Genomic DNA, 20,396 nt, shown 5'->3' on the forward strand with positions numbered 1-20,396 from the left:
CATCATTAGGGCTTCACTCCTGAGTACCAAGGACGCCTGATTATAGGCTTTGGGGAATTCTGACATCTGACACAGAAGTGAAGCAGCAAACTTCCAACTCTTTTTGACTACACATACGTACTATTTTTTAAAAATCTGTCCCACATATTCTAGCTAACATTTCTTCAAATGCCTGGACATGCACTAATTTAGTAAGATTTTATGTATTCGAGCGAACATAAACAAAATGAGAAACCTAGAAAGAATAAGATAACATATAAAAAAGATTTCATGAAAAAAAAAAAGATCTCATGTTTCTTCTTTTATAGTCCCATTGAAGAGCTCCAGAGTGGAACACTACAAGACAGAAATAGCTTTCCATTTCCAACCGAATGTGAAAATGATGAATGATTTCTGACTGCATATGGGAAAGCACTAAAATGCATACAGCCATTTCATGACATTAAATACTGTCTCAGTCTCCGTGCTCTTCTTTAAAATGGGTATGAAAAGTTTAATAATCAATAACTAAATCGGAATCATTTATCATCTATTTCTTTATTGACAACACCGATTTAAAAAAATCTGGGTGGAGTTCCTTGTCATAGAGAGTTATTCTGGAGCAAGTCTAGATACCTGATCCCTGGTCATTCCCCACATTGCAGAGTATCTAGGGGGAAAGAGTCTGAAACATTAATCTGGTATAAACTATGTTAAGAAAGCAGGCAACTCACAGAGGAATGCACCTTTGCCTCCCATCAGTTAGTGTTCCCTAAACTCTTCCTCATGAGAGTCCACATCAGAGATTTCCAGAGGTAAATTCCTGGGAAATAAACACTACTAATATTCCTGAAGGCCTAGTCCGTTACTTCGCTATGGTTTGCTGCACTGTGGAGCTCTCAGACAGGCAAACATGATGCATCTCTCTAAGCTTCTTGAAGCTCTTCATGAGGAATAGCTACTAATATATAGTGGAACGCATGCTCCAACAATTAAGGTCTGATCTGTAAGAGTGGTAGCTTTTGTTGGAAGAAAAATACACGATCTAGGAACTTGTACCTTGGGCTTGTGTTGCAAAGAAGAGACTGTAAATAGACACTGGAGCCTTCATGGTAGAAGCTTGGGAAACCTACTTTTAAAGCATTGAAAACATGTCCTGGAAAATGATATATATAATATTATATAATAAGATATAATTATATACTATATTATATATATAAAATCTTAAATGGTTCTTATCTTAAATACATACAGCGGTTTAAAAGTTAGACTACTATCTGAAAGGTTATAGGTTTGAACCCGCCATGGAAGAAAAAAGTGGCAGTCTGAGTCCAAAACTATTTACAGTCTTGGAAATCTTCAGGGGCAGTTCTAGTTTGTTCAATAAGATCATGATGAATTGGAATTAACTTGATGGCAATGAGTTTGGTTTTGTTATTTATTTCCTATTTAATGATCATGCTTAAACTGATCATCTTTAAAAAATATTTTTATTGTAGGCTCTTACATCTCTAGATGCTTGACCATCTTTTATTGCTCTTTATGTTACCTGTGGCCCCTCCTCCCCCAACCCTTAATGTGGATGGGTGTGTTTGGTTCTTGTTCATTCAGAATACAAAAAAACTGATGACAGAATGTCATGTATATTGTTGTTAATAGATGTCTTCTGAAATGGACAAGCTGCATTAGCTACTAAGAAAGACATTGCCAATGAATGTACAAATGTGTCTGACACAATGGATGTATGTATGGATTGTGATAAGAGTTGTGTGAGCCCCCAGTAAAATGATTTAAAAAAAGAAAAATATTTCTTTCTATTTATTCAGTGTAAACTATTCAGAGGCAAAAGGGCCGAAACTTAAAAGATCAATATCTTTTATTTCATTTCCTTGATATTTGACATACATTCCACCAGAGAACATGTGTCTTGGCTATGTAATGAGTCTTGTGCAATGGTATAACTCCTACTCTTAGCAACCTTATAGAACAAAGTAGAACTGTCCCTGTGGGTTTCCAAGGCTGTAACTGTTTACTGGAGCAGAGTGCCACATCTTTCTACATCAGAGGGACTGATGGGTTTGAATTGCTGACCTTGCAGTTAACATCCCAAAGTGTAATCCGCTAACCCACCACCAAGACCATGAATCAGAATCACTGGGGAATAGTGAATATGGCTTTAGTATTGGTGAAATGTTTTTTCGCAGTGATGGAAATGTGGATTGGTGCCTTCAGTATGGATTACAACTCAATATAAAGAAAACAAAACTTCTCACAACTGTACCTATAGCTAACATCATAATACGCGGAGAAAAGATTGAAGTTGTCAAGGGTTTTGCCTTGCTTGGATCCACAATCAATGCTCATGAAAGCAGCAGTCAAGAGACCAAAGTATATAGTGCACTGGGAAAATCTTACACAGACCTCATTGAAAAGTATGATGTTACTTTGGGGACTGACCTAAGCCATGGTATTTTCAATTGCCTCATATGTACATGAAAATGGAACATTGGATAAAGGCGACCAAAGACTCGAATTTGAATGATGGTCCTGGTGAGGAATATTGAGAGCATGATGAACTTCCAAAAGAACAAACAAACCCGTCTTAGAGAAGTAAAGAGAGAATGCACCATAGAGTCCAGGATGAGAAGATGTCACTTTACATACTTTGGACCTGTTATAAGGAGAGACCAGTACCTAGAAATGGCCTTGCTGCTGAGGAGAGGGGCAGGGAACAAAGATGCAGACTCTGGATGAGGTGGATTCATGCAGTGGCTGCACCAAGGGGCTCAACCATAACAACTCTGCACATGGTGCGTGCTCGGCTCTGTTTCATTGTATTGTCCATAGGGTGGCCTTGAGTCACAACAGATGAGAGGGCACCTGGGACCATGTGGCTAGAACAATCCAAACTTTAAATTAATTTACACTTTAATAGCCGCATGCTGCTCCTGGCTACTCTTAGGGCAAGCCCAGGCTGAAGGAATTATAGTCAGCACATACCATTAAAGAGGTAGTTATTCCCTGAGAATAAAATGCAAATGTCAACCCAACCTTTAAGTTAAATTCAAGCTGTTTCCATATGGCCATCCTATGGTGGAAAGAAAAATTCAAATAAAATTTGTTCTCTGCTAAACACTATTAAATGTATTATTTTTACTGTTTACACCTTTATGCCACCCTCATGACAAAGAAACTGAGAAGGTGAGGAAGCAATCATTTGAAATTGTACTTAGCTGAGTGAAAATGACTTGAGTTCAAAGGAGAAAAATGTGGATTCACTAAGGATATCTGGACAGTGTAGCCAGTTGCCCATCTACTACTGTATTCATTATTTCATTCCCCTTAATTAAAAGAATCTGGCTTTTGTTCAGAACAGGAAGGTTTTGGTATTAGGCCTCCCACTTCATTCTTCTCCTCAAAATGATGGACAAACACAGCTGCTGGGTTAAACCACGCAGGTTCCCTTGAAGTGGATCGCAACAAGCAACCACCACACAGCATGCCAGAGTAAACATAAAATAAATATGCATCTGGATCAATAACCAATGGCTAGACTGAAAACACTCAATAAAACTAGTCATTCTGGAAGATAGGGTAACAATATTTAGAAAATATTTAGTGTGTCCTTAGCTGCTTTGGGCCGTAGCATGCTAGCAAGCATACTACTCCTGCCCATGAGGAAATGTAAGGTCATTTCAAGGGCTAAATAAAAAATAACGTAAACATCAAGGGATACTAATGGGTTGAAAGGAAACTCAAATCAATAGTAGCAGCTTTGCAAGAAACTGTATAAATAATAGACAAAACAAGGTTACAGTGAATCATTGATGGAAAAAAAGGTCACTGTCGATTGCAGCTATCAAAAGGAGCTTCCCAGAGAATGCAGGGACAGATCTGAATGGCTTCAGTGGTCTGACAAACCAGTCAACTCTGGGTTTCTAATCATCACCAGGGAGGCGAAAGAACCCCAAGCTATTGGTGTGATTACTGCATAATTGGATTTGGCTGGAACTCACACCTTGAAATGGTTGTCCCATTCTCATATTTAAAAAAAACTACTTCATGCTAAAAATAATCACAACCCGATTTTGATCTAGGGAATGATAGCACTGTGGATCTCATTATATAGAGTTTCTTGCCCACTTGCCTCCTTTGCAAGCACTACTACTACCTGCCTTTCGTAATTGTTCCTTTTAGTGCCTAACACCTATTACAATTCTACTGTTTACAAAATCAAATCAAATCGAACGTGGGTAAATGTGGTAAAGTGGACGTCGGATTTTGATGTCAAATTTCTCAAAGGGCATTTATGGTTACATCTGAGGCAATAGTTTTTTTGATTTTCACCTAATATGACATGACAGGAAAGCTTAGCCTCAGCAGAGTTGCAGACTATTTCTCTTACATGATATTCTCACTCATTTTAGATTTATGGGGAAAAGAAATAGCCCATTAAGTGTAAGTTCTTCCCATCTCTCCACCTTCTGTAGGGCAGAATCAACTCAGTGGGTCTATATACTACCCATTTGCCCACAACTGTCCCCATCGATTTATTTTTTTTAGTTGAAGGATTTAAAAATAATCTTAGATTTTAACACAGATACAGTTAGAGGGGGCAAGTCTAACATCAGAAAGTTTATTCTGTTTCCACATTGAAGGTAGAATATGTTAGGTAACTCAAAGCACTTATGTTTATTAAGAGTGAAACAATGTAGGATGCATTCATTCCTGGAAAACATGACAGCAGATCCAGAAGGCTTTGATATGATGCCGCTTGTTAGACCAGAAAAAACAAACATAAGGGAATCTGGAAGCACTGATGAATTGCTAAAATTATGTACAAAGTTACTTTAATAAATCGAATAGGAAATTGCACAGAATTGAAGAATGATTTCTCTGGGAATCCTGGCACTAATTAGAAAGCATCAAAATAAAAGGCTCAAATCTAATTGTTTCTATCTCCAAATCAATGCACTCATGCAGTTAGAAATTATTGATCAAATAACTTCTTATATGGACTTAACAAAAACCATAACAATATCAAGACTAATTTTCATGCAAGAGTCATTTGAATAATAATCAGCAATATGTACCAAAAGGGAAGGCTAACTTGATTTTATTTTCTATGGGAAAACTCATTCGAGCCGATTCTGACTCAAAGCGACCTTGTAGGGACAGAGTATAATTATTCTTGTGGGGTTCTGAAACTCTAATTCTTTGCTAGATCAGAAACCCTCTTCTCTCTCCTGAGGAGTGGCTGGTGGTTTTGAACTGCTCCTTTGTGGTTAGCAGGCCAACATGTAACTCATTACGCCATCAAAGCTCTATAAAAGTATATAATTAGCCAAAGAAAATACATTGATTCACTCATTCTAACCTGTATGATTGAAACCATCCTAATACTTTCATTCCGTGGGTCTATTCCCACCCTCTGCCTTTTATACTTCCTTTATAGAAGATACACTCTAAAATTGAAATCTCAGTTTTGATTTTTAATTCTCAAGTTCACCAGTAAGTCTTGAATAAACAAAGGATTAATGAAATATAGTCTTGAACCAAAAGCCTTTTTAAAAGTTGTCAAAAAAAACCCTAGTCGAAGGATGTGAATAGCCTGCTATCAGACAGAGCATTGTAGATGATTATAGCAAGACTTAGCTAGGTTAAAATATAACAGTTTATTGATTGACCTCACTTTTGACCCATTTTAGAGTTGTTCCACTTTGTAAATTTTTCTGCTTTCTTTTTGATCGAGGTTTCTCTATTTTATTTTGTTTTGGTCCTGTGTGTGTGTGTGTGTGTGTGTGTGTATTTGCTTCCTGTTTGTGTTTTGTGTTATTTTCTGTATACACAATCCAGGATTGGTAAATCCATAGAGACAGTAACTGGATTAATAATTTCCTAGGGACATGGCAGGAGAGGTTGGGGGAAAATGGGGAGCTAACCACAATAACTACGAGAAAGAAGACAATGTTCTAAAATCGATTGTGTTGATGATTGCACAACTCTTCTAAATATGATTGAACTATTGGAATAATGATATGTGAATTATATGTCAGAAAACATTTTTAAAAGATAGCTCCTCCCCCATAAAAGAGTAGTCAACATATGTCTAAACAATATACATGACACTGTTTTGCAAAGTAGGCATTTGGGCGAGAAATGACAATATTAGAAGTCCTTGTCTTCATTGCAGTCTACTAAAACCTCAGTGTCTGATAATAACATTCATTCAGCACCTGAAACAGAAAAGCGTGGATAGATGTGCAAAACGTTTTTACTACTAATAATGTGTGATAATTGCTATAACCCATTTTCAAGTATTCCTTATCATATAGGAGAGTATAAATCCAAACTTTTACTCCACTATTTATTTGTTGAAAGAACGTATGCATGAATGGATGGATGAACATGGATCATTACCTAACACAATCCTAACATTGTTAGGTGCCCTCTAATCTACTTTCATCTCGCAGTGCCCCCCTGTGACAGCACAGAATGACCCCATAGGGGTTCCTAACTTGTACTTTTTGTGGAAGCAGATCAGTAGGTCTTCGTTCTGCAGGGTCATCGGTACAACGCACCCACCTTTCAGTAAACTCTGTGCCCCCAGGACTCCCTACCTGAGCACCGCGGCTGCCAAAATGAAGCCCTTACTGAATAAGAAGCTCTAACTTCAAGGATGGACTTTTCCCAGCCCCCTGGAGTGGATTTCGACTTACGGCAGTGATTCTATAGCGGGTTTCCTGGGCTGGCAACATTTAAGGGCGCAGATGGTCTCATCAATTACCTGGCAAGCGGTGGCTTGGTTTGACCCACCAAGCTTTCAGTTAATAGTCCAACAGTGCCACCAGGTCTATGGACATGAACCAAACCAAAACCAAACGTGCTGCCATAGAGTCGATGCCGACTCACAGTGACCATATCGGACAGAGTAGCAGTGCTCTGTGAGGTTCCAAGACTGGTTCTCTTTACAGGAGTAGAAGGCGCGTCTTTGTCCTGTGTAATTACTGGTGGCTGTGAACTGCCGACCTTCGGTAACAGGGCTACACATAATATGATGCCTCCAGGACGTTAAGGACCCCAAATAATGGTAAATTCTGCAGGCCAAAGACAGGTTGTAAAAGTTGGGGTACCGTTATATAATTAAAAATAGGATTAAAGAGATATTGAGTTCTTTATACGGCTTGATTTTAAAAGAGAGACTTCATTTCAGGCATTTTTAAGGAACGTAATAAAAGCCATTTCAAACAAAGCAACTTCGGAAGGAAATTTGTAACTAGAACTCACTATTTGAGAACACCGACAAACATAAACTTCCTTATCAGAATCTTACTGGCATGTCATTGAAAACGCAGCGTCCTGCCTTTTATCAGGATGCATGTAAATATCATGGTTCCATTTCATTGATAAGGTTTTGACAAAAAATTTTACAATGAATGGGAATGAAATGTAATAAGATATGCATTTCTATTCATAGACATGGAAATATGTGGGTTGGTAAAGCTGATGTTTATCTTTAAACAAAAATGTGTATGGTATCATTTTCCATAAAAAATGTTATGATGGGACTTAGCAAATGGGATTTGATGTGTGTTTGCAAATCTGTGACCTTTCCATTGAGGGAGAGTTTATTATTGCTTTGTCATGATCACAGGCCATAGAACAAATCATATTATTGACATAGGTATGTATTTCCATATTTCTGTAAAAAGGGGGTTAATCTGGCTCCTCTTGGGAAAGGAAAGACCATTCTGTGGGGCAATGCTCCCCAGGCTGAAGAGCTGTCTGAATGTACACTTGTGGAAGATGACGACAGTACATAATTCGAAAATATGTTTAGCTAAACAGATTGCAGCCAGCATTATTCATTGTATAAGGCCAGGCATACCTTCTACAAGTATACATGGACTGATTACGTGCTCTGGTATAGCATTCCGTAACATATCTGTGTAAACAGTACCAGATTCAATGCTAAGACCAGAATAGGGGTTGAATAAAATAGAAAAAGAAAAAGCCTGAATACTATCTCTCCTTACTCTAAGGAGACTGTGCCCCAAATTGTGAAATCCATTGGATGCTCACAGAAAGAAACTCTTTTGCTATAATATTAGTGGCTAAATAACAAGATGTGCAAGAAGGCACGGATTCATGGGGCAGAGAAAACAGGGGCATGATCTTTTCCTAAGAAGTCTAGACTTATGTTAGGGCACAATTACACATATTAGACAACTGACCAAACCAAACCTAAACCCACTACCATTGCTTCAATTCTGACTTCAGTGACCCTCTCTGGGGTTTGGGAGGCTCCGAGTCTTTGCTGGAACAGCCAGCCTCATCTTGCTTTGGAAGAGCAGCTAGTGAGGTTGAACCACCAACCTTGAGATTGCAAGCATTCTCATTTGGTAAAGACTACAGTGATTTGCAGCACTCATTTTTTCTGCTGGGTTCATAGCCAAGAAAATTATTACAGGAAACCCCTGTTTTGTTTTTATTTTACACAATCAATGCACCTCCCCTCCCTGTACCCCTTCTAGGGCAATGCTGCACAAGGTGTTTCCCATCAGACTGAGGCTGAATTTAATCGATGAAAGGTGTACTCTGGATGATTCTGAAGTTATTCACTGGCTCTTGTAGAAATACAGTTGGTGTTATAAAATTTAAAATAATAGTTGTAAAAATCATTACTAAAAGCTTTGCCCTTAACAACAACAAAAAATTAAACACAGTCAAGCAATTATTTCCCATTTTAAAATATACTGTGCACAGTGAAAGGGCTCATTCAATCTTTAGATAATGAAATTTCCCAGGTAGCAGTGTAATTTGTAGTTAAAAATGAATTGAGAATGATGTAATTATCATCTTGTCCAGATTGGCCAATTTGTCACAACTACAACCTGAAGAAATCTTAATGGATAAGACTCCCTGGACTGACTCACTTCTTTTTTCAATGCAAATGTCTGTGGTGCAGATTTAGTGGTGAATCAGCCAGAACACCTGGCCAAAATGACTTGAGCAAAAAGGATGACAATTAATGTAACACAGGTGATTAGAAACCCAACCAAACCCAAACTACTGATTCTAAGTCATAGAAATCGTATAGGATTTGTGGAACTGCCCAGAGAATTCCCAAGGTTATAATCTTAACTGAAACCAACTGCCACACCTTTCTCTCACTACACTTAGTGTACTTACCAGTTTAAAGGTAATCACATACACTGCACTGGCATGGCTCTAAGCAGAGTGTAGTCCAGAAATATGAGTATGATATGACCACAGTTTTTTTGTATCAACAGGATTAGCCAATAAACCCAAAACCAAACTCACTACCATCGAGTCGATGCCAACTCTCAGCAACTCTGTAAGACAGGGTAGATCTGAGCCCCTAATAAAGCGATTAATAAAAAGAAAAATAAAAACAAACAACAACAACAAAAACAGGGTAGAACTGCCTCTGAGAGTTTCTCGAGACTAACTCTATGGGAGGAGAAAACCTCTTCTTTCTCCGTAAGAGAAGCTCTTGGTTTCCAACTGCTGACCTTGAAGGCAGAAGCCCAATTCCAAATTCCCCAGCCAAGTTTCTTCTATCTCTCTCTCATTCTTTCCCCTTTCTCCCTCCCTCTCTTTTTTCACTCCATTTTTATGTCCTCTCTTCAGTTCTTTTTCTCTGACACCCCCTCTTTTTCTTCTTTTGCTCAGGGGTAGATTTAACCATCAATATCTAAACATAAGCTCTACACATTTTCTTCAGTCATTAATTATGGCTCAAAAGAAAACTGCTAATCATTGTCAAAACCATTTTTCCCCTTAGTAAATCTTACTGAAATACATGATGTATTAGCGAAAAAAAGTCAGAATTCTCTGACCACATTTAAACCAAATGCATGACTATAAAGTTGATTCTGGCTCCTAATGATCCTATAGGACACAGAGAGTCCCCATTTGGGTTTCCAAGACAGTGAATCTTTACAGGAACAGGAAACCTCATCTTTCTTCATTGTAGGGTGTGGTAGTTAGATAATTTCATGTTAATTTGAAGTGTAAAGTACCCTGCCTAATAGAGTGGCTGGTTGATTAGCATGAATGACCTTGCAATTAACAGCTCAACGTGTAACCCATGATAACTTCAGGGCTTCTTGATTTCTCTGATATTAAGTTATAAATTAGAAGCCTGGAAGTGCAATGGTTAAAGAACTGACCTACTAACCCAAAGTTGGTGGTTCAAAACCCAAGCCGCCCCTGGGGAGAAAGCTGTGTCACCCTGCTTGAGTAAAGGTACTACCCCTTGAATACCCTCAGAGAGTTGGACTCTCTTACAGCTTCTCTGAGTCGGACTGGATGAGGCAACAGTGGGTTTGGGTTGGTTCTTGTGGAAGCTACCCATAATAAATCGCTATCCACCCATAATAAGTCACACTTTGGGGAAATAAAAATTTGAACTTTAACTACATGCATGTTTGCATATATGCTTAATCTGAATATTTCAATCTCTAGTTTTCTAAAACCACCAGCCTATCTGTGGGAGAAAGACAAGATTTTCCATTCCTGTACAGAGTTAGTTTCAGAAACGCACAAGAACAATTCTACCCTGTCCTACAGGGGTGTGATGAGTCTATCAACTCAATGGCAATCAGTTTGGCTGAGCCTTTTGAAAAAGAAAACAAAATGAATGCTGTCAGTTTTGCTCTTTAAAGTACTTTCAGCTGCTTATTTTGTGAAGGGGCTACTTGTTAACAATCTTTCAAAAATGGAAGTTAAAATGAGAGTTAATTTTAACTCCCGTTTTTCTTCTGTTTTATATGATTTCCTTCTCAAAGTGTAGCAGCCCCCACCATTTTCTAAAATAAGAATTTAATTAAACACCTTTGGCTGAAGGAGAACAGAAGCTTTTTACCAAATATATGATTTCTAGTCCTTTGAACCAAAGCCTAGAGCTATTAAAGAGAATAGATGATCCAAATGTCACCTCTTAGCCCCTCTCTGAGGCCAATATTTCAATCATGGCATGCCTTGGGTTTGTTCTGAATCTCATGCATTTAAAATGAAGAACTCCTAAAGTCATAGACGTTATGTTACGTCATTTCAACTAGGTCCAGATACTCTGCAGCAACTGTCACAATCTCTAAACTTCACTCATTGTTAAAAATCCAAATTCCTTGTCATACACCATTCACATTAGCAAGCTATCAACCTTTATTTAGAACCAATTGTTGTATGTGCAGCGGTCAAACAAAGGTCTCTTTGGGATACTAGGGCATGCCTGGTCTTTATTTCTGCTCTCCAGCTTGCACGGGTAAAGCAGAGGTGTTTTGCTTGGATAATGATACTTCTGGAAAATCTCCTTTATGGGTTCTGTTCTCCAACTTCGTGGGTAAGACCAGTGATCATTTGTTATTGATTGGCTGCCCACTGAGGTGGCGAGAGGAGTTCCTCTCCCTCATTCCTGGAGACTTTCCTAGGAGAGGGTTTTGAATCAACATTCTCAGCTCGCCTCTAGCTAAGAAATGGATGTGTGACCCAAGCAAGATCAACTGGACTCTCTCTTCCAGAATTTTAATTCTTTTTAATTTTTATTTGTTTTAAACAGAATTGTAATTCTTGAGAAGAGTGTACAGGATGGAACCACGGAAGTATCACAAAAGGGCTTGAGTAGCTCCTGTCAAGCAGATGCCCAGGCACGCTCAGATCCATTTTATTTTTGTAAGCCTTATGCAACGGGGTTCATGATAATTCCAGGACATTCAACACGAACCTTATTTGATCAGAGATGGTTCCTATTGCTTGCATCCAGAGACTCTCAACCAATATCTAACACATTTGTATTTTATCATTTTATTTCCCTGTTTAAAATCATTTAAGAATGGCCACTGCCTTCAAGACAAATCAAAGCCTTTCCGCCTGGCAAGGCAGGATTCAACATTATGTAGTTCCACACATCTCTATTCAACATCACTGCTTTCTTCCTCATCATAATCCTGAATTTTTGCCACAAGGATTCACAATTTCTGGAACCCACCATGCTGTTTGCCACCTACGTGAAAAGCACAGTCCGTATTACCCTTCCAGGTGTTAGCCATTTGATGGATTCCAACTCCTTGTTCAATGTCTGATATGAGTTTTATAATCTTGAGAAAGACTTCCTGACACCTTTTATCTTCTCTAGATTAATTTGATTGCCTTTCCCTTAATTAAGTGCCCGGAGCATTATCCAAATATGCCCAGGGAAGTAGGAAAACCTGGTGGTTAAGGTAGAGCCCCTGAAGTATGGACTCTGTTCATATTCAAACTCCATTACTGTCACTTTCCCACTTGTCTTTGGGAAGGCTACTCAACCCATCAGCCATTTGATGCCTTAGTCCAGAGCTTCCATTATCACTGTTAGCACTCAACAGTACAGGTCGTGCTGGACCAGTGACTTGCTTATCACTGGTGCTAAATATGTGTCAGTGAATATTCTGAGGTGTCTATCTTCGTACTATCAAAGACCTTTTTATCATTTATTCTCTTGAATTTGGGTGGTCAAGTCTTTGTATTTCCTAGGTACTTAATTGTAGCTCAAGAAAAGTTCATGAAACGAATATAGGGTTGCACACGCATTACAGATACATAGAGTCAAGGAGGTTGAAAATGTTACCCAAGTACACAGAGCTGTAGTAATGGAGCCAGCCTTTGAACCAGACACTAACTTCAAGCCCTTGCTTTAAGTATACTAACACACTGTCTCCATCGCTATATAAAAGTCCTTGAAGAGTTGGTAAAACTTGATCTGCTATTGTCAATTCATGTATTTCATTTATGTATTTATCAGCACATGCCAATCGAAAATGCTCACTCTAGTTCTCGACACAGAATATACAAGTATATAAAATACAAACACCCGCACCCATTGAATCAATTCCTACTCTACTGAAAGTGACCCTCTGGAAAACAGACCTGCCCCTTGGGTATCCCAAAGGACAGCATCATCTTTCTCACATGGAACTGCTGAGTTTGAATGGTTGTGCTTGAAGTTAGCAGCCCCACATGTAACTCACTATGCGATCAGAGCATTGTAACATGAATCACTAAATAATAACTACAGTTGGAGCAATTACTGCCAGGCAGCATATATGTAAGTAAAGACACAGACATAGGAATCAACGGGACATGGATTGACATCTTTATTCTGTTACTATGTGTTGGGATGCTAACAGCAAGGCCAGCAATTTGACAGCAACAGCTGCTTCAGGGGAGAAAGATGGGGTTTTCGACTCCTGTAAAGATTCATAGCCTTAGAAACCCACAGGGGCAGTTCTACTCTGTCCTGTAGGGTTGCTATGAATTGGAATGGAGTTCATGGCACTGAGTTTGGTACTTTAGACACAGGTTATTTATGATCAAATTAGTATTTCTACTGACTTGCTAAAGTTATTTTTTTAAGAAAGAAATTTCCCTTATTCAATATCCACCACTCTTTTTCTCTTGAATGGTAGTTCTGTAATAACCTATATACCTTCAACTTGATTTGTTATGAGTTTTAGGAAAGACTTGAAAGCTTTTACAAGTGAAATAACTATAATGTATAAACCTTTCAAAACTACATTTTTGTTCATTTAAAAATATAAAAGATATATAGTATCTAGAGAATCCATATTTATATCAGTGTATTTTTATGATTGTAGCTGGTGTCATCATTTTACAAAATGAATTCCAATGAGGTTGAGAAATGCAATATTTGTCTGCCAGGACATGCTTATTTGAATTTGGCTGTGCCTAAATGCCAGTATTAAGATCCAGAGTATTTTTAAGTAGATTATGCTTGTTGCTTCTCTCTTTATTATTTATAACTAACTTTCAATTATCTTTATCATTGGAGGAGGAAAATTGGCATAAACAACTTAGGAGACTGGATAATAACCAACTCTCAGATTATTATATTTAATTTTGTAATATGTTATGGCTGCATAGTGCCAAAACAAAGTTTAAATGAAAACAACTTAATTGAGCTACTTATTTGATATTAAATTGATTTCTAAATACCAGTTGTTTAGTGAATTTAGTTAAATCAACTATACTTATAAGGCTTATCTCTTTTCTCCCCCTGTATTTTTCCTTTAAAATTTATGGCTGTTTTAGGTAATTACATTAATTTGTATCCTCTTTCACACTTAGGCGAAATAGAGTAGAGAGGGCAATGTATTTGTTGGCACAGAAAAGTGGCTAAAAACTGGTGGGAATGGTGAGGAGAGAGAATTGGCCCAGGAATGGACAGGTGAACTGACATTTAAATAACAATACCTGTCACCTTTTATGTTTGTTTGTTTATTAGTTAGTGAGTTAGTTAGTGTTTCCCTCATACCTTCTGCTTGATGATCATCTCATTGATGTCTTCGAGATCACCCACCATCACTCTTTGCGATTTTAGAACTCGATCAAGCAGAGAAAGCCAGTCTGTAAGCTCTGTCCACGCCCGGTTGAAATCCGCCAGTGCAGGTACCTCCAATAGCAAGGAAGATGGCATTTCTAGTATGCAGATAGTAGTTTCCTTGGTAACCACAGGTTGTGTCACCAGAGTAACAGTCTGACTAGGAGCTAAAATTTTTTAAAAAAAGAAAAGAAGAAAGAAAATAAATTAGAAGTAGAAGCAAAGGAGCCAATTTCAATAACAATAAATCAAACCAATTTTAATAAAAAGGTAACAACTGCAGTCAAAGCATTCTTTATGACAGTATATGATTTTCCCAGCAATGTGAACAAAATCATTCAAAGGCTTAAATTTTTCATTCATACACATTAAATAATAGTTGGAAATTATTTTTCTTGTTTTCATGTCCAAGCAATTAAGTCTAATAGTCCTACTCATTAACAGTTACCTACATTGTAGCATTAGTGAAAGGAACAAAAGTAATCAGACCTTACCAGATGAATAAATGTTACTCCCATTCAAGTGGGAAATGGGAGAGGACAAAAAAGCAAAGCAAAAGATTGGAAAAATCTTATTTCTGACTTATGATTTCTGTGAGTAGCAAGTAAATTAATTTGGAGGTGAACGCTAGGGAAATCAGAGCCAATGAAATATTCTTGCCTTCATTGCATATTTTATATTGGGAACAGCTTATCATTTTTTCCTCTTTTTTTCCAGTGGTAATAAAGTGGTTCGCAGTGAAGAAAAACTGAGTTACGTTATTGTCGGAAAATTGGAGCTAATAAAAAGTTTTTCTCTTTGGCCTTGATACATTGTTTCAAGGTCATTAAGAAATAGCAAATGAATATCAAATGAATGTGAATAATGTTGAACATAGTTTGGAAGTTCTCACTAGGAATATACATGTATGGGAGGGAATCCCCCTTTGCCTCTGTTAATTTACTCCATATCTTTAAACTTCAGTATTTCTGTTAAGCACAGGAAGGTTAGTAATAAGTAATAGCACATCATGAAGGAAAAAGCATACATCAAATAACTAATACAAGACTTGTATACAGAATAACATCAGAAAAGTATCCCAGTCTCATCATCGTTGTTGTCATATTATCATGACCCTCCTACTCACCTCATCAGATTAGCACAGTGCCTGACCATCATAAATAATCAATAACACCAGGTTATTGATGTTATTGATATTTTAATACCCACCAGGCCAATGACAAAGTGATGTACAAAAAAATCATTACGAAGCCCCTGAAACTGTAATATTTGGAGAAAGCACACTGAATAGTCGGTGTGGCTCCTGATGGGGGTAAACTTCCTGGCATGGATCGGTCTTCAAAACTCACAAACAGCTGGGTGAGGGGAGGGCAGAAAAGGAAAAGGAAAGCCTAATATGTTTGTAGGCAATGATATCAGAAATTTAATATATCCCGGAGATAAGTGATGAACAAGTATCTAACTCTGTAGTTCAAGGGGCGGGGGTCTCAAATGAAGCTGCAACAACAAAAAGTCTCAATAGTTGACCCCAGTGGCATGGTCTACAATGAAACTCTTCTAGGAATAGGAGGACAATGTGCCATGTTGGAGTTCCATTATGTGGCCGCCATAACTGATTTTTTTTCTTGGTTGCCTCACTTTTTATACATTTAAGGTTGTCTTCTTTTTAGAGAAGGAGATGAAGGACATGGAGAAATGCCTCTCTTGAGTCAGCTTTGAAAAGACAAGAAGAGGAAGGCAAGAGCGTGAAGGAGTTTGTTCAGATGGACGAAATAAACTTGAACCAAGCAGAAAGGGGAAAGGGTGTTTGAGACAGCATAAAACATCCAATTGAGTGCCAAGAAATAATGACTGAGAACCTAAAGAACATGTTTTGTTGCTTGACACTTGTCTGAAACTCTTTGTTCAAGGAAAGAGACATTATCGGAAGAAGATGAAGCATCCTGTGAGTCATAGTCCTCTAAGAGGAGGCCTGGGAGCAGGCAAGATCCAGAAATCTTAAAAGCGATTCTAGGGGAGGAGCTGATGTCCTAGGGAAGATGCCTGGGTAAAGAAGAAAGAAGAGCTCAATCAAAAAATCACTGCGGGAGTTCGTCGCAGCATGCCTGCCAGTCTGGAAAACAAGGGCTACTTGTTCTTCAAGAGATACACAGAGAAGAAACATGCCGTCGTTTGGGAGGACATCAAAATTACAGCAATTGTCAGAAAACACCTCTTTTTGGGAACCGATCACAATGATCGATATATAACCCCCTCCCAGAGGGATGGACAACAGAAAAGTGGGTAAAGGGAGACAGTGGTCAGGGTAAGACATGAAAAAAATAATTTATAACTTATCAAGGGTTCACAAAGGATGGAGGGTGGGTTAGGGGCAAATGAGCTGATACCAAGGGCTCAAATTAAAAGAGATTGTTTTGAAAATGATGATAGCAACATATGTAAAATGTGTTTGACACAATGGATGGATATCTGGATTGTGATCAGAGCTGTACGAGCCCTTAATAAAGTGATTTAAGAAAATGATTAGGGCAAAGACTGTACAGATGTGCTTTATACAATTGATGTATGTATATGTATGAACTGTGAAAAGAATTGTATCAGCCCCAATAAATTGTTAAAAAAAAAAAGAAAAGAAAACGCTTCTTTTTGAATTTGACTTATTCAAAAATTGACCATCAAAAGACAGCAAGAATAAAGATCCACCTTCTCGCCCTCCTTTCTATTTCTGTGATGAACAAACAAAACTGCTGAATGAAATGATCATGTCATCTTAAATGTCATCACAGTGTAGGCTAAGACTGCAGAGACTTATTTGACTTCAATGAGCAAAACCACCAGCATCTTCTAGAAAGCACACTTGGAGGAGGGTGAAGGAAGTCTATAGAAAAGGAAGACATAATACCAGAGCCCGAGATGCAGAAGGGAAGAAGGATTCAAGGTAACAGATAAGAACAAAGACATTGGTGTGATATAATCACAAAATTCTCAAAGAGAAAAGGCAGATGAAGCAGTTTCAGAGAAGGGCTTGACAATTAATCGAGCAATGCAGCATGATCTCACTCATTGGCTGATTCACCTCTGAACTCCTCCACCCCAGTAGTGACCCTCTGAAAGTGTCACGGCACCAGCACAAAAGAGAAAGGAGACCGCTCTCTTCCCTCCACCTTGCACAGACCCTGGACCTTACGAGGTGCTCAAGGGATATCCGCTGGCTAAAAGCATAAAACTAGAGATTGTTACAAGGAGCCCCAAATACCATCTGAAGTTTAAACTTTTTAGTAAAATTGGAGCCCTTCAGCGCCTAGCAAATTATTAACGGGTAACAGCCCTCTATACAAATGATTTCTGGAAAGTTAGAACACAGAACATGTCTACAGGTTTGCTATTTAGGTCATGTTAGTTAGATTCAGAACAAGAAAATAAGGGAAGGAGAGTCACTGTCTGGCACACACAATTCAAGACCAAATATGAGGGGCAAGAAATAGAACTAGTCAAGCCCTCTGAATCTCATTTTCTATCAATGGAGGAAAGCCAGGAAGAAACCCTGGGTTCTGAGACAAAGTGCCCTAGCGTTGGAGACAATCTAGGGCCAGTTGGTTGGGTTTGAAATCGCATTCCACTATTTTCTAGCTGTAGAACATTAGGCAGTTTACCTAAACTCTCTGAATCCCCCTTTAATCCTCTGTGAAATAGCAATAATACTAGTACTTTCCACGCAGAAAAGTGAGTCTTACCATTTTTTAATCTAGATAGCCTTGAATTACAGACACTGGAATTACAGGTATTTAGACGTAAGGACAGCATCATGGTTGCACAAACATTGACCAGCTAACTGCAAGTCTGGCAGGTCTATAGGAGAATTAAGAGGCTATCTAAACTCATAATGATTTGCAGTCTTCGAACCTCTAAACAGGGCACCATTAGTCAGAATAGATTCAATGGCAGTGGGTGGGAATGTAAGCAATTATGCCCTGTTTGCTAACCTAAACTTCTCGAGCCTCGGTGTTTACCAACAGTGGTGAAACAGGCAGGGCCCTGGGTCCTGCGGCAAAGTGTGGGACTATTCTAACTTCGTGAGACTGCTCTAAGGATCTTACGGAACTCCTGGCACTGCTGCAACCGTTAGTAGGTCCCCTCGTGTTAGCATTGGTTATATTCTCCTTTTGTCTTTCCTTCTACAGTAATTTTTATTGGCTCCTCACTTTTTACATGAGTGGCATCTAAATAGTTAGAACATTTAGAAGGTTGCACTTTACAACTGCTCCCTTCGTTCAGGCCATGCTCTGACACATCTTAGTCATTTCTCAGCATCCCTAATAGCAGGCGACCAGTCACACTGCTGGGTATTTCTAAATGCTCTCCATACGTCTTGAAGATTCTTCTCTCTAGTCAAAATCTTCATTCTAGATTTTCGTAGTTCTAGGAGACCAGAATAAGCATATACTTTTTATACTTTGTATGAGCTCAGTTTTCAGCACATTTTAATGCAGTTTTTTTGTGGTAAAATTAGGTGCCTTGTTTAATATTTGGGTCGACTTATACTCAAGTATAAAGGTAATTAAAAAGGCACCACATGGCCTAGCATGAAAACCTCCCTTTTGGATCCTAAAAATGTATTTGTTAGTATCTTAATATGATTTCTGTATGTGGGCAGCGGTTGTTTATCTTGTTAGTTGCTGTGTCATCCTCCCCATCACTGTTGGGTTGTGTCCATGTTTCCCCGGCCCTCTCTTACTCTGCATGATGCTCTTTTCCCAGGACGGGTTCCTTCTGGTAACCGCTTCAAATGAGTGGAGAGCTAGATTGGAAAGTCAGAACTGCTGAGATGCCAGGCATCGCGGAAAGGGCTGTGGCACACACACATTTGCTTAGGGCCAGTTCTGGGCAGAACGGCACTACTCTCGCCACATTTTTCCTAGAAACGTTTGCTTTAGGGCCCATCTGTGTACCTTTCATCCTTGAACAAGGCAGGCGTTATGGACAGCGACCTCCTCCACAGCATACCGTCTGTATATGCTTTATAGTTGGCTCACGAATAACACGTTTGAGCCGCATGAGTGGGCCCAATAATAGGGGGAATTTTACCCCTGTTGCTACTGAGGTGACTTCAAGTGTTGGGATTATCTGGTTAAAATGCCTGTGATGGTAATCAGCTCCATGTCATCGCCTCAATCACTGGAGAGACTGAAGTAACTTGAGAGGCCAACTGCCCGTGTGGAGAGGATTAGCATCATATGACATTTTAAACAGCACAATAGCAAAGGGGGGGAGGGATTCTGAATATAAGTGAGCCCCAGATTTCAAATCGGTGTTGTTTGTGGGTCAACAGTATGTATACATGCACTCACTTTTCTATTTAAGCAAAACTATCTGAAGGAGAGTTTTAAGGTCCTAAAGACAAGTGCTAACATAATTATGCCAATCATAATTATTTCAAGTACCTTTTCTCTCATTTTGTTGTGTGTGGGGGACAAAGTTCTTTCCTACGGCCATATGTCTAGAGCCTTGAGAAAATCACCTGAGCAACAGAATCTTGACCCTAAGAGTTATGTAATTGGGGGGAGGGTTGGGGGTGGAGGGTTCTGTTAGCACAAGGCTTTTAAAATTAAGAGGAGGAATTCTTGAGACTTCTAAACCCATAATCTTGGTCAACTAAGTAGTAAGGATACTTAAACCACTGCACAGAATCTTTGATCAAACTGATAGTAATGGGAATACAACCGTTTGGGATAGGGCCCCAAGGTCATATCATTAAGCAGCATGGGGATTGGGTTCCTATCTGCCCAAAGGGATCCATTTCTCCATGCCCTATGTAATCCTCCCACAATCTGATCAGGTTTGCCTAGACTTCCATCCCTTGGCTCTGGATCATCTTTGCGGACACATGGGTTTGCCCTGGGAATGCCTGTCTCTGGTCTCGGTCTCTCCAAGTAGGCACAGCCCCACTGCTATAGAAGAAGGACATTCTTCTCCAATAGCATTACTAGAGTTGATGTCCCCTTGATGTCCCCCCAGT

General features: G+C 38.9%; 1 protein-coding gene across 3 annotated transcripts in view; it reads right to left on the reverse strand.

Moving 5' to 3' along the window:
- The window catches only part of DMD (dystrophin), a 730,751-nt gene extending 716,217 nt beyond the window's left edge, over positions 1-14,534 (reverse strand). For 2 of the 3 annotated variants that reach the window (XM_075538193.1, XM_075538191.1), the window contains exon 1: positions 14,315-14,534. In XM_075538193.1, coding sequence (XP_075394308.1) covers positions 14,315-14,476 — 162 coding nt within the window. In that variant the 5' untranslated portion in view covers positions 14,477-14,534. The remainder of the gene's footprint in view (positions 1-14,314) is intronic. The other variant, XM_075538194.1, reaches the window with a different exon arrangement.
- Between the last annotated feature and the right edge of the window lie 5,862 nt (positions 14,535-20,396).

This window comes from Tenrec ecaudatus, chromosome X (genome assembly GCF_050624435.1).
Source record: "Tenrec ecaudatus isolate mTenEca1 chromosome X, mTenEca1.hap1, whole genome shotgun sequence".
Taxonomy (NCBI): domain Eukaryota; kingdom Metazoa; phylum Chordata; class Mammalia; order Afrosoricida; family Tenrecidae; genus Tenrec; species Tenrec ecaudatus.